At 43.0% G+C, this 13,977-nt stretch overlaps 1 protein-coding gene across 1 annotated transcript in view; it reads left to right on the forward strand.

The window, feature by feature from the left end:
- The window catches only part of ADAMTS17 (ADAM metallopeptidase with thrombospondin type 1 motif 17), a 367,353-nt gene that overhangs the window by 10,373 nt on the left and 343,003 nt on the right, over positions 1-13,977 (forward strand). The window contains exon 3 of the mRNA XM_007990567.3: positions 366-531. Within this exon, the coding sequence (XP_007988758.3) occupies positions 366-531 (166 nt within the window). The remainder of the gene's footprint in view (positions 1-365; positions 532-13,977) is intronic.

The raw sequence follows: 13,977 nt of genomic DNA on the forward strand, positions 1-13,977 counted from the left end.
TTCAGTATTGCCTCCCAGGTGGACTTTTGGGAGGATGATTTTTACAGTAACTTAAAAAATAATTTTAAAATTAAAAATTTGATAATGAAGTAGTTCATCTTCTCTGAAAGGCAACATGGAAAATGGATATTGTTGTACCTGTCTCTGTATCCCCACCCCCAACGCAGCTGCTCTGTGGTATGTTTGTAAGCTACACAGAAGCTCACTCTTGGGCTCAGGTAAATCTGACCAATTTGCAAAGAAAAGAGCCCAGACATGGAACTCACACCTAGGTGGCCTTGCCTGCCCCTCCGTTGGTGGAGGGGGCCATGGGCATGTGTGAATGAGGATGACCGACATTGCATTTCCTTCTCCTTTCTGGACAGGTTGGCCTCATTCAGCTTGGGCAGGAGCAGGTGCTAATCCAGCCCCTCAACAACTCCCAGGGCCCATTCAGTGGACGAGAGCATCTGATCAGGCGCAAATGGTCTTTGACTCCCAACCCTTCTGCCGAGGCTCAGAGTTCTGGGCAGCTCTGCAAGGTTCTAACAGGTGAGTCAGGGCAGCAGCATGACCGGCTTAGAACACACGCACAGCCCGCATCCTTTGTGTGTCTCCAAGTGCACTGAAGCCACGTGAGTGAGAACTTACCTTCCCCTATATTTCAAAAGCTGTTTTATTGCCCTAAGACCACTTCCTTTTCCTTTTTATGTGTCTTAGTGTCAGCAGCCCTTTGAAAAAGTCATCGTTTTATTTCTGCAAGGAACCCATGATCTCTTTCATGCAGTACCTCAATTTTATGTATCAAGAGCAAGTTGAGGTCCAAAAATCCTCTAGGGCTTACTGATCAAACCCCAGGTTTGTAGCCAAGCTTGGACGAGAATTCCCTCCTCCTGGTGCCCTGACCAGGCACTCACTCTTAATAATACAGTGCTCCTGAGTGCTGGCTGCACTAATTAAAGCCACCTGGGACGCCTCTGCAGCTGCGATTCTTGCAATGTGGCCCCGGGCCAGCAGCATCAGCATCACCTGGGAACTTGTTAGAAATGCACATTTTCAGGCCAGACCTGTGAATCAGAAACTCTGGGGGAGGGTCCAGTAATCTCTAGTTTCATGGGCCCTCCAGGGGATTTAGATGTGTGCTAAAGTGTGAGAACCACTGCTTTTAAAAATGCCATACACTGGCCTGTCCCCCAGCATCCTGATCTTTTTTAGTCTGGGGTATGATTTGGGTTCCAGTGTTTTTAAAAGTGATTTTAATATGCAGTGTAGGGGGAGAACCTGGGGCTCTTATACTCTGGGTCTCTCTTTGAGCGTCCCTAATGTTGGTTACCCATCACGTGTTTAAGAACATTTCATGGGGCTGCAAATGTCCCCAGATGAAGTTGGATCACAGGTGGCATTTCCTCCCAGGAGATTGTGGGAGGAACCACTGCTGTGAGAACCACTGCTGACTTCTGGGGGTTGTGCTTCTGTAGTTTAAAGGCTTATCTTTGTATGAAAATGCTGTGTGTATTTTAGTATTTTAGTTTAGTATTCTGGTGTACTAATGTAGTTTAGTATTCTGGTGACATTGGAAACAATGGGTCTTGGTTTAGTATCCTGGTGACATTGGGAATAAATTGTATGACTGCTTTAGAATTACCTTGTTATTTGTAAACAAGTTTTGCAGTTGAGCTCAGCTGCTGTGTGTGGACTTGATGGAAGTACGTTGACTTTCTCCTTAGCCTAGTCTGGGTGGGCAGGGTGGGTATTAGAGGTGATTGTGCTGGATAGAGGGCATCTCTGAAACCTCAGGAGAGCTTTGAGTCTCAAATGAAGTCGTTAGGGTTTTTCTGTTTTTTCTGCATCCTTACAAAAGTAAGGAGGACCAAATAAAATTACTAGTACCTGAACAATACCATTGAATAGGAAACAGGGTCTTTGGTAAGTCTAATGGTTGTGTGTGGGCTTGACGTCAGTATGGCTTTTTTTTTTTTTTTTTGGAGACATGGTCTCACTCTCTCACCCAAGTTAGAGTGCAGTGGTGTGATCATGGCTTGCCACAGCCTTGACCTACTGCGCTCAGGTGATCCTCCCTTCTGAGTAGCTGGGACCACAGGCGTGCACCACCACACCTGGCTAATTTTTGTTTTGGTAGAGATGGGGTTTCGCCATGTTGCCCAGGCTGGTCTTGAATCTCTGGGCTCGAGTGATCCTCGCGCCTTGGCCTGCCAAAGTCCTGAGATTATAGGCATGAGCCACTATGCCTGACCCTCCCCAGCGTGCTATTTTTAACCTGAGCCCCTGACTCTACCTCGTTCTGTCTTGACGTACCGGCGCAGAGGCAGAGAGATTTCTCTACGGCAGTGGTTCTCAGTCCTGCCTGTACTTTGGCCTCACCTGCTCACCTGGGGAGCTTTAACAACTCCTCACGCCTGGGTCCCACCCTCAGAGAAACACTTTAATTAGACATCCTGAGGACATCTGGCAATGTAAAGGCTCCCAGGTGGTCCTGATGTTCAGCTGGTATTGAAAACCACATCACTTAGGACTGTTAAACCTGAGGAATAGCACCTGTGGGCCATCGGGAGTGGATTTTCCCATTTGAGCACCGTCAAGCAGGACCATGCAATGAAACAAAGGATAAATGTGTCTTCTCACTGTTCCCTCTGCTCACACCACCGTTCATCAGCCGCTAGTCTATGGTCAGAACTCAGCATGCTTGTAGATGAGATAATGGGATGTTTGTCTAATGACCGCCTTCCATCCTCTTTAGTCGTGTGATACTGAGGATCACTGACAACATGATAAATGGTGCTTGTGTTTGCCTTTTTGTCCCTAAGAAGAGTTTTGAGGCATTCTTTTGATAGACTGTTTAGCCTTTAATGAGGAAATAAAATTAACAAAACCAGGGTGGGGTGGATATGATGGAAAAAGTTAAAACAAGAGCAGCCATGCAACACTGTAGGGAAAAATTTCCGAACTTGCTTAAAAATGTAATATCTCCTTCCCTGCTCTCAAACCTTGCATCAGCTTGCTTTGAGCAGGCTGTAATGTGCGTATTTAAGGTTGTGCCAGACTCAGGCTCTGCACTAGTGGGGAACACAGATGCAGAGGAGAGTTACATATTTTGCTTCTGGTCCTTCTTGCATTGCATGAAATATTCAGTAAATGTGGCTGTCCTGAGAGGGACAACGGGCCTTTTAATAGGCTGAGCTAATGAGCAGTCAGTTAGGCCCTATCTCGTTTGCATTAGCTTTCAAACATCAGGAGTTTAGAAATCAGGAAAATTAAATTTACTGGGACATCTGCAAAGTACATTCTTGAAGTTTCCTAGAAGTTCCCTAATCTTTCCTAGAAAGATTAATCAGATTAATCCAAGATTTCCCATGGGAACGTGTTCTTCCTGGCTGAACATGGCAGCCGTAGGTTTCATGCCCTGTTGTTGACCCTGTGTTATGATAGCCTTGAACATGGTCTGAGAGTAGCCTTGCCTGCTCTTGCAGGTGAGGAGGAGTCTAAGAAACTTCCTCCATGGAGCCCTCAGTGTACTTGAAAGGTGAACCCAGGTGCGCCGCTCTGCTGAGCAGGATTTTATGTCTGAGCAGGGGTGGGGGCTAGAAGGACTGACACAGCAAAGGCCACCTGGGAAATGTTTCTTTCCCTTGGATACTACTGAGGTTGCATTTCTAGTGGTCTTTGGGGCTTCAGGTGAGGGGATAGTCTGATCCTGTTTCCTACATTGCTCCTTATTTTGGGCGCCTGATAAACTGATCCATAAAATAGCACTCCAGGTTGGAACTTGGCAAACTAAAATGGTACCTTGGATATTTTGAAATGTTCCTTGATTTTTAAACAGTTATTTTGATTTCAGACCTTTTAATCTTCCTTCAGTGCTTATTTTAATTTCTCCACTATGATTCAGTTTAGAATCTTCCTCCCAGCATTTTCATGCACTTAAGTAACAATATGAATCTTCCTCTCTTCACCCATGGTGTATTTCACATGTATATGGTAGAAGGTGAAATAGAAGAGTTACTTTCCATTACATAGGAATCCCACTGATATGCTGAGTAGTGGTGAGCTCATTGGAACGTGATTTTGCCTCCAACTGTGGTTTCTGTGAAGCACTGATGTCTACTTTATAGGTTAAATTCTGTTATCATTGTCTTAAAAACTCATTGTGGTTATTTTCTAGTATTGCCTTGTTCATTTATAGCATTATAAAGGTAATGTCAGTGAGTATTTGATGGATACGGTAACTCTTTAGAAACTGTGTATTGCTAATTTATGCAAGAATTTGCATGTATAATACATGTATATCCTCTGTAATGTGCAAGTTGGTCAAGTCTTGTGCTTTGCACCAATTATGCCTAGTGTTCCATCATTGGAATGCTAAGCTTGTGGAAGTTGTTTATACTCTACTGCTCAAGGTCATTGCCAAGGTCTGAGTTTTCACAAAAAAAATTTGCAACCTCAGGCATAAATGGGTTAAGATTCATTTGGTTGGAAATGACAGAAATCAAACTGGCTTAAACACTAAAGACATCATTGACATGAGTTCATGCAGCTGACGAGTAAAGCAGGAGTTTGGATGTCAGGTAACATTTGCCCAAACTTCACTTCTCTGCAATTACTTCTTTGTATGACACCCTTGTGTCCTCACCTGGCTCCTCTTAGGGTGACAGAGAGGCAGCTAGGATGAGGAGGTCAGCCGTTCTGTTTAATTGGGATTTGAAGTGGTTTGGCTTGGATTGGGTTTGCCACTAGCTGCAAAGGTTTATGGCAGGCTTAGGTCTCTCCCCATAAAGAGCGTAGGTGCCAGTACTCACGTGACTATGCAGATACCACTCTGTTTCCATCCCTGTCCTGACTTCTACCAGCCATCACACACTTACAAGTCTGGAGTAGATTTAGAACATCTCGAATCCAGGTGTAATCCATTATTCCAGCCCACACAGTTAACTTTTGGCTGTTTCATCCTTATTTCCACAGCTTAGATGCTAATTAGCTCCTCATTCCACCTGTGCCCCAGGGATAACTGTAGCTGTTGATCTTTGCTCAGCAAGGGCTCCATCCCTCTGAAATTTGGTTCCTCTACACTTCTTTGAGACCTTAGCTCTCCCAGTGGATAAAATAAAACATGATTTTGTAGTTTATCTGGTGTTCTTTGTTGTAAAAGTGGTAGTTGCAGTCTTTCCTGTCCTTCTAAATCTTAACTGGAAGCAGAACCTAAGAGGAATGGCATTAAATTGCTACTTTGAGTTTTTTCAGGTTAATATTTTAAATATTTATTGGCATATAAATGTTGACTCTGTAAGTAGACATCAGTAGTTTAAGAATTATTCTACAAAGAGAAAAAACCGTGGTAGAGGCCCAATTCTGTCTCCCTTTGGTGTAACTCCAGAAAAAGAGTCCCTTAATATCTCTGCACCTCTGTATTTGGAGCAACAGAGGCTGCTCCAAAGCACCACAGACCTGGGGGTGTAACAGAAATGTATTGTTTTGTTGGTATTTGTTATTCACAGTTCTGGAGGCCGAAAGTGTGAGATCAGGGTGTTGACAGGGTTGTTTCCTTCTGAGGCTGTGAGGAAAGGATCTGTTCCAGGCTTCTCTCCTTGGCTTGTAGATGGCTATTGTGTTAGTCGATTTGTGTTGCCCTGAAGGAATACCTGAGGCTGGTTAATGTACACAGAAAAGAGCTTTGTTTTGGCTCAGAGTTCTACAGGGTACACAAAGCATAGTGCCAGTATCTGCTTCTGGTGTAGCCTCAGGAAGCTTCCAATTGTGGAAGACCAAGGGGAACCAGCCAGCCTGTCACATGGTGAGAGAAGGGAACAAGAGAGAGAGTGAAGAGGTGAGGGTCTTTTTAAACAGCCAACTCTTGCGTAAACTAATGGAGTGAGAACTCACTCATCACCATGGGGATGGCACTAAGCCATTCGGGAGGGATCCACCACCTCCCTCTAGGCTCCACCTCCAGCATTGGGCAGCATGTTTCATTATGAGATCTGGAGGGGACACCCATCCAAACTGTATTGGCCGTCTTCTCCCTGTGTCTTCACTTGGTCTTATCTCTGTGCGTGTCTCTGTTCAGATTTCCTCTTAGGAGGATCCCAGTCATTGGATTAGAGCCCACTGTTGTGGCTTTATTTTAACTTAGTTACCTCTGTAAAAACCCTATCTGCAAATGCACACATATTCTAAGGTCCTGAGGGTTAGGACTTCAACATGGGAATCTGGCAGGGTTCTGGGGTAGTGGGCAGGGGTGTGGTGCACAGTACAGGCCACACAGCCTCTGTTTTCTTACCTGCACCATGGGATGGCAATGCCTGTCGTAGGATAATTGAGGAGGAACGCTGAGAACCAGGGGTGCTGTAACCACTTCCAGCCACTCTGGGAGCATGTTCAAGAGAACTCTCATAAATGCTAAAAGGTAAAAATCACATTTACAGGAAACTAGAAATGGGCCACCCAAAGGGACCTTGTCTACAACGATAGACATCATCGTTGACTGGTCGGCTATTCAGTTATGCTCTTGATAAACATTTGAGGGACTGTGTGACCTCAGGCAGGTTAGAATGGTGCCAGCCTCTCTGAGCTGCTGTTTCCTCCTAATGTCATCTACCTCTTAGGGCTTTTGTGAGTCTTAAATGAGGTAATACAGACTTGCCAGTTAGGGCCAATCCATGTTGGCTATTGCTGCAACTGCTGTAGTTATAATTCACCTGCTCATTTTTGACTATTGACACCACTTCAATGCCCTTGTTCTGTATTAAGTCAGGGAGAGAGAGGCACTGCAGAGCACTGTGCTGGGAGCTAAAGACTCTCATTAGTATTCTTGAATCTGTCATTCTTGCCTCTTGAGCAAATCCACAGGGAAATCAAGGAATCTTAGTATTTGTAGACAGAGAGTTGCACTTTCAGGTCATATGCTAAGTTTCCCTTCTCATTGACCCTCCAGACACTGGTGAGATTTGCATACTATGGCGAACATGACATAGTATGGTCCTTGCCTCCAGAGAACTTAGGGTTTGGTGGGGGAGATAGGCAGTAAAGACATAAATGAATGTAGCAGGTATAAATTATTTTGAGTTATGAAATATTTACAACAGGCAAAACACAAAACAGAAACCTATGTATCCAGCATTCAGACTTGATCTGTTAACATGTGGTCAGATTTGCTTCGGAGCTTTTTTCTTTTATTTGTTTATTTATTTGTTTGTTTGAGATGGAGTCTCACTCTGTTGCCCTGGCTGAAGTGCAGTGGCGTGATCTCGGCCCACTGCAACATCTGCCTCCTAGGTTCAAGTGATTTTCCTGCCTCAGCCTCCCAAGTAGCTGAGACCACAGGTACTCACCAGCACGCCCAACTAGTTTCTGTATTTTTAGTAGAGACAGGGTTTTGCCATGTTGGCCAGGGTGGTCTCGAACTCCTGACCTCAGGTGATCTGCCCACCTTGGCCTCCCAAAGTGCTGGGATGCTTTCTTCTTTTTTTTGAGAGAAATGAACATTTATGGATATGACTGATGGCGTTCTTACCCCCTGTCATGGCTCTGGCTTATTCCCTGGAAGCAACCACCAGACTGACCTGACATAGGGGAATCCTTCCTTTCCGTGTTTTTTATACTTTTGTAGCACTTTTGATATGTAGTCATAAACTGCATACTGTATTGTTTTGCATGTTTTAAAATTTACGTAAATGATTTTATGCTGTGCAACTTACATTTATCACTCACAATCATGTCTTCTAGATTTATCCATCTTAAATGCAAATCTGGTTCATTTATCTTTATTGTAGTTTTGTCTATTAACCTTTTTAGAGAACTAGCTTGGTCTTATTTTTCTTTATTTTTGAATTTCTATTTGTAGCTTTATTATTTTTTTCCTTTATTCCTTTTTTAAATGTTTTCTAGGTTTAGTCTTGCTGCTTTTTCCCTAACTTCTTGAGTAAAATACCTAGCTCAGTAAATTTTACTATCTTCATTTTAAATTTCTATATTTAAGGCTACACATTTCCCTGTAAGCACACCTGCAGATGCATACAAATTTTCATATGTAATATTTCTTTTTTTTTTTTTTTTTTTTTGAGACGGAGTCTGGCTCTGTCGCCCAGGCTGGAGTGCAGTGGCCGGATCTCAGCTCACTGCAAGCTCTGCCTCCCGGGTTTACGCCATTCTCCTGCCTCAGCCTCCGGAGTAGCTGGGACTACAGGCGCCCGCCACCTCGCCCGGCTAGTTTTTTGTATTTTTAGTAGAGACGGAGTTTCACCGTGTTCGCCAGGATGGTCTCGATCTCCTGACCTCGTGATCCGCCCGTCTCGGCCTCCCAAAGTGCTGGGATTACAGGCTTGAGCCACCGCGCCCGGCCATATGTAATATTTCTAGTACCCACTTCTAAATAGTCTGTAATTTCTACATACTTTTTCTCTAGAGAGGCAGTACAGTATAGTGGTAAGAATATAGAGACAGGTTTACTGGATTTGATTTCCTGTCTCTACCACTAGCTTGAGTGACCTTGTGTTATTTATTTAACCCCTTTAAAGTGTCTCAATTTCTTTATTTGTAAAAGGGTGATAATGATTGCATGTATTTTATGAAATTAAGATGATTAAATTAATTTATATAAACACAGCGTGTGGCAGAAAGTAAATATGCTATAAATTAATTGAATTTTTATTTTTTCATATAATTTTTTGGTATCTTTACAACATGATTTGTAATTCTAGTATAACAATGGAGAATGTAGCACATATGATATTTCCATTTTTTTAATAGTGTCAGTATCTCTGCTGCAATTTCCTGTCTTTTCATCCATCGTGAGCACATTTTCCTTTAAGTCTTTGAGCATTATGGTCATAATTGCTTCAAAATTCTTGTCTGCTGTTCTAACATCTGCATCATCTTTGGGTTTGGTCTACATTGATTGTCTTTTCTCGAAAAGGGGTCACGTCTTCCAAGTTATTCATGTGTCAAGTGATTTTGGATTGTGTTCTGGATATTGTAAATGTAATGTGGAGATTCTGAATTCTATTACTCTGGAGAGTATTTTAGCTGGCAGTTAATTTTGTTGGACTCAGACTGCAGAATTTGTATCTCGGGTGGCAACTCAAATCTCAGTTATTTTATTCTTAGGTAAACTCTTTTCCATGTAGGCATCATCCTGAGAATTGGGTAGAATTTATATACAGAATTTTGGGCTTCCCCTTTGTGGATTGCTCCTTTCCAGCATGCCTCCCCCATACTTTCCAGTCACCTTATTGCCCTGCACTCTGTCCTCTGGTTCTTCAGATCACAGGGGCTGCAAGCTTTCTGTTGGGGCATTACCCCATCTGCATGGCACTGACCAGGCCTTCCCTCAGTCTCCTGTGCTGTTCCTGTCTTCCGAGTGTTGACTCCACCCACATTTTCCAACCTTCAGGTGTTTGGATTTTTTTATGTTGTTCAAGTTTATAGTTGCTATCTATAGGAGGGTTAGGTTTATTAGACGCTTTGGAGCATACTGAATTCCATATGTTATTGATTTACTGGTAATGGTAGAGATTTGCATTGTGGCCTAGAACATAGATATTTTTGTTTTAATAAATGTTTTATGTGTAAATGAAAAGAGTATATAATCTCAAATTACTGCAAACAGTATATATTTTCTAATTGTTGTGTTCTTTATGCCCATTTACTGAAGTACTGTGATGTCAGAATCATTTATATTTTCATTATTTTGGACCTGTTTGGTTTATTTTAGAGATGTATTAAAAATCTCATAACTTATTGTGGCTTGGCCAATTTTCCCTTTTAATTCTATTGATCTTTGCTTTATAAGTTGTGAGGCAGTATTGTTTGGTGCACACAGGTGTAGGAGCTATGCTGCTGGTGAACGATTCCTTTTATCATCATGTAATGGGCCATTTTTATCCCTGGTAATACTTTTGTCCTTCCAGATGTTTTCAGCTAATGTTAGTATTGCCAGTCAAATTTTATTTTGGTAAATGTTTGCATGATGTTTCTTTCCCCTTAGTTTTATTTTCAGTCATTCTCTGTCATGATGATGTATGTATGTTTCTTAAAAGTAAGATGTATTTGAATTTTTTTTAAAATGTCAAATTTTGGAATATGTTTTTTCATTGGCAGGGTTAGTGTTTTCATGTTTCTAGTATTATTGCCAGAATTCATTTTATTTCTAGCACCTTATATTTTGTTATCTGTTTACTATACCATGCTTTTTCTTTGCTGCTGTTTCTTTTTGTTTTTGTTGTTTGTTTATTTATATTGGCTTGACCCACTTTTAAAAAAATTTTCCCCTTCTCTCTTCCACTGGTGTGGAAGTTTGATAATCTATTAAAATTTTGTTGTTATTGCCTTAAAAAATCTATATGAAGGAAGTCTGAGGCATCAGGTTTCTTTTATTTATAATACAAGAGCCTTCAAATGCTTTAACTTTGATTTTATACGTTATTTTTGTCTGTTAATTTAACCATATTTTGTCCTTGTCTCTTCCCAATGAATGGTAATCATGTTTTTGCAGTTAGAATTATTTAGATTTACTGGTATCTTTGTCAGCTTGCTCAGTTTTGTTTCTTGTAACCCACTTCCCTGGGCTTAATGTCCTTGAAGAACATTTTTAAATGAGGGTTTGCAAATGGCCAAATTATTATTTTTGCTTCATCCAAACTTGATTTTACGCCTACTCTTTTTTTTTTTTTTTCCTTTTGAGACAGGGTCTTGCTCTGTCTCCCATGCTGGAGTGCAATGGCGCGATCTTGGTTCACTGCAACCTCCGCCTCCCAGGCTCAAGGGATCCTCCTACCTCAACCTCTCGAGTAGCTGGGACTACCAGCATGCACCACCACACCTGGCTAATTTTTAGCATATTTTTAGAGACAGGTTTTCACCATGTAGCCCAGGCTGTTCTCCATCTCCTGGACCCAAGCAATTGGCCCGCCTCGTCCTCCCAAAGTGCTGGGACTACAGGTGTGAGCCATGGTGCTCGGCCTTCACCCTTCCTCTGAGTGATGATTGAGCCAAATATGGAATTCTAGGTTGAGTCTTAACACTTTAAAGATACTATTGTACTGTGTTCTGACTTCTATTTTTGTTACAAAAGGTCCTCTGCCTGCCCCTCTGATTTTAGATTCTGTGTAATGCTCTGCCTTCTCTCTCTGCAGGACTGTTGTTGGGTTCTGCAGCATTCCCTGTGGATTTCCCATGTTTATTCTGTTTGGGACTCATCGTGATTTTCCCAGCCTCCCTCTTGTGGAAACGTGCCTCTTCCCATTACTTACTTCTTCTCCTGGAATTCCTAGTTGATATATGTGGAGCTCACTAGTTTTTCCTCCATGTTTTGTGTCTTCTTTTTGCGTTTTTGTCTCCATCTATGTTCTCTATTCTGGAGAATTTCCTGTCATTGGTTTCTCAGTTCATGAGATTTTTCTTAAACTAGGTCTGATCTCCATGTAATGTTCTACTGAGTTTTTAATTTTAGCAATTATATTCAATACTTTTAGAAGTTATATCTGATTCTTTTCCACTGCTGTCTTTTTTATAGTGTCCTATTCTTTCGTGATGCCATTACCTTTCCTTTATCACTTTAGATCTTTTATTTATTTATTTATTTATTTATTTATTTATTTATTTATTTATTTTTGAGACAGAGTTTCGCTCTTGCTGCCCAGGCTGGAGTGCAATGGTAGGATCTCGGCTCACTGCAACCTCTGCTTCCTGGGTTCAAGTGATTCTCCTGCCTCAGCCTTCTGAGTAGCTGGGACTGCAGGCGTGAGCCACCACACCTGGCCTAGATCTTTTTAGTATTATCATTTGAAGTCTTTTTTTGAGTAATTCCACCTTGTGAATTTTTTTTTTTTTTCCTCAAGATGGAGTCTTGCTCCATTGCCCAGGCTGGAGTGCAATCATACAGTCTTGGCTCACTGTAACCTCCACCTTCTGGTTTCAAGCGATTCTTCTGCCTCAGCCTCTGAGTAGCTGGGACTTCAGGTGTGTGCCACCATGCCCAGCTAATTTTTTTTTTTTTTTATTTTTAGTAGAGACGGTTTCGCCATGTTGGCCAGGCTGTTCTCAAACTCCTGACCTCAGGTGATCTGCCTGCCTTGGCCTCCCTAAGTGTTGGGATTACAGGTGTGAGCCACTGTGCCCGGCCAGCTTCTGAATTTCTTGAGGAGTGTCAGCTCACACTCCCTGAAACTGGACCGTTTTCACATGTGGATTGTAATTTTATACCGTGAGCTCAAATTCTGCTGATGTGCCCTCCCTGCTACCCTGCTTCCCTGGGACTTTGTAATGGCAGGACTTTCAAGATAGGCCCTCAGCCCCTCTGGCTTTTGGGCCACTGCTGAAAAGCACATGTTCCATTCACAGGACATTGTCCTTTGCTCTGCTCTTGGCTGCTTCAACCTTGGTCCCTCAATTCATGGCCACCCCCTGCCGCCAGTGCTATTCTGCCGTCTTTGGGAGTCCCCTGTGCCCCGGATTATGGAAAAATCTTTACTGAGTCATTTCACATGCACTTCTGCCAGTTGCCCCAGGGCTCTTCCACAAGTGCACATATCATCTCTCCTTTAATCTTTCTCCTCAGGCCATCAGCAGCACAGGATGATCTACTTGTGTAGATTTGTACTGGGGACCCTGCCCATGTCCCACTGGTATCCTGAACTCTGAATGCAGACAGACTTCTCTGCACCTCCTGTGCCATGGGTGGGATTGCCCAGCCACTCTGGGGTCCTGGCGAGATCCCCCATCTCCGTGTTGTAGGTTAACATTGGCCCTTCACCCAGTAGGCCAGTATTTGGGCCCAACAGATGCTGCATTGTTGAGCCTCAGATCACTCACTCACTCTTCCAGGAGTGAGATTTCTTCACCTTTCTGGCACAGGAGATTTTCCCGTTCCTTTATTTTGCATTTGCCTAAGGAATGGTCTTAGTCTGTTTGGGCTGCTATAACAAAAACTACAGATAGTTCATAAACAACAGAAATTTATTTCTTATAGTTCTACAGCCTGGGAAGCCCAAGATCAAGGTACTGGTGGCCTCAGTGTCTGGTGAGGGGCCTGCTCTCTGCTTCATAGGTGGTGCCGTCTCTCTGTGTCCTCTTCTGGTGGAAGGGGATAGCTGGCTCTCTGGAGACTCTCTTATAAGGGCACTAATAGCATTCATGAGGGCTCCACCCTCATGATCTAATCACCTCCCAAAGGCTTCACCTTCCAACACCATCACATTGTAGATTAGGTCTCAATGTCTGAGTTTGAGGGGGACATAAACACTCAGACCATAGCTGGTATAAAAAAAAATTATAAGGGGGAGTGTTAGATTTTATATAGTATATCTAGGTCCTTCTAGTTGTCTGACTGTGTTTCATGAATTATTCCTGAATGATTTACCCTTCATGAAACAGTGTGACTGTTTCATTCCTCGGACTCAAGCGTGTCAGAAATGTCACAGTCTCATCATCTGAAAGTCAGATCATGCACTCTGAGCTGTCACCTCAGTCATTGATGGAAGCCTTCCCTTCCATGTCCTGCAAATGTCCTGGGGCTTTGTAATGGCAGAACTTTCAGGACGGGCCCTCAGTCCCTCTGGCATTCAGGTCACTACTGAAAAGTGCATGTCCCATTCACAGGATGCTGCTCTCTGCTCTGCTCTTGGCCGCTTCAGCCTTGGTCCCTCAACTTACGGCTGCCCCCTGCCCCTGGTGTTATTCTTTTGGGAGCTCAGGCTTCAGAAACTAATCCAGGAATGGTGGCCGTGCCCAGCTTTATGCCCAGAGAGGTACCCATGGCAGAGGAACAGAAAGGCTACCTTGTCACCATAACATGAGAAGAAAACCACATGCATACCTTGTAAGTCTGCAGACTTACTGTTTCTTTTGCTGACCTCAAGTCCAAGCATTGTCTCTTTTCTCAGTGTCGTCCCCCCAAAAATGCTCTGAGTTTGTTCCCAGGGGCCACACACCTCACATGGTGTTTCTTGGGTGCCCTGCAAGAGCACAGCCCAGTGGCATTTCTGATAT

Source organism: Chlorocebus sabaeus, chromosome 29 (genome assembly GCF_047675955.1).
Source record: "Chlorocebus sabaeus isolate Y175 chromosome 29, mChlSab1.0.hap1, whole genome shotgun sequence".
NCBI lineage: Eukaryota > Metazoa > Chordata > Mammalia > Primates > Cercopithecidae > Chlorocebus > Chlorocebus sabaeus.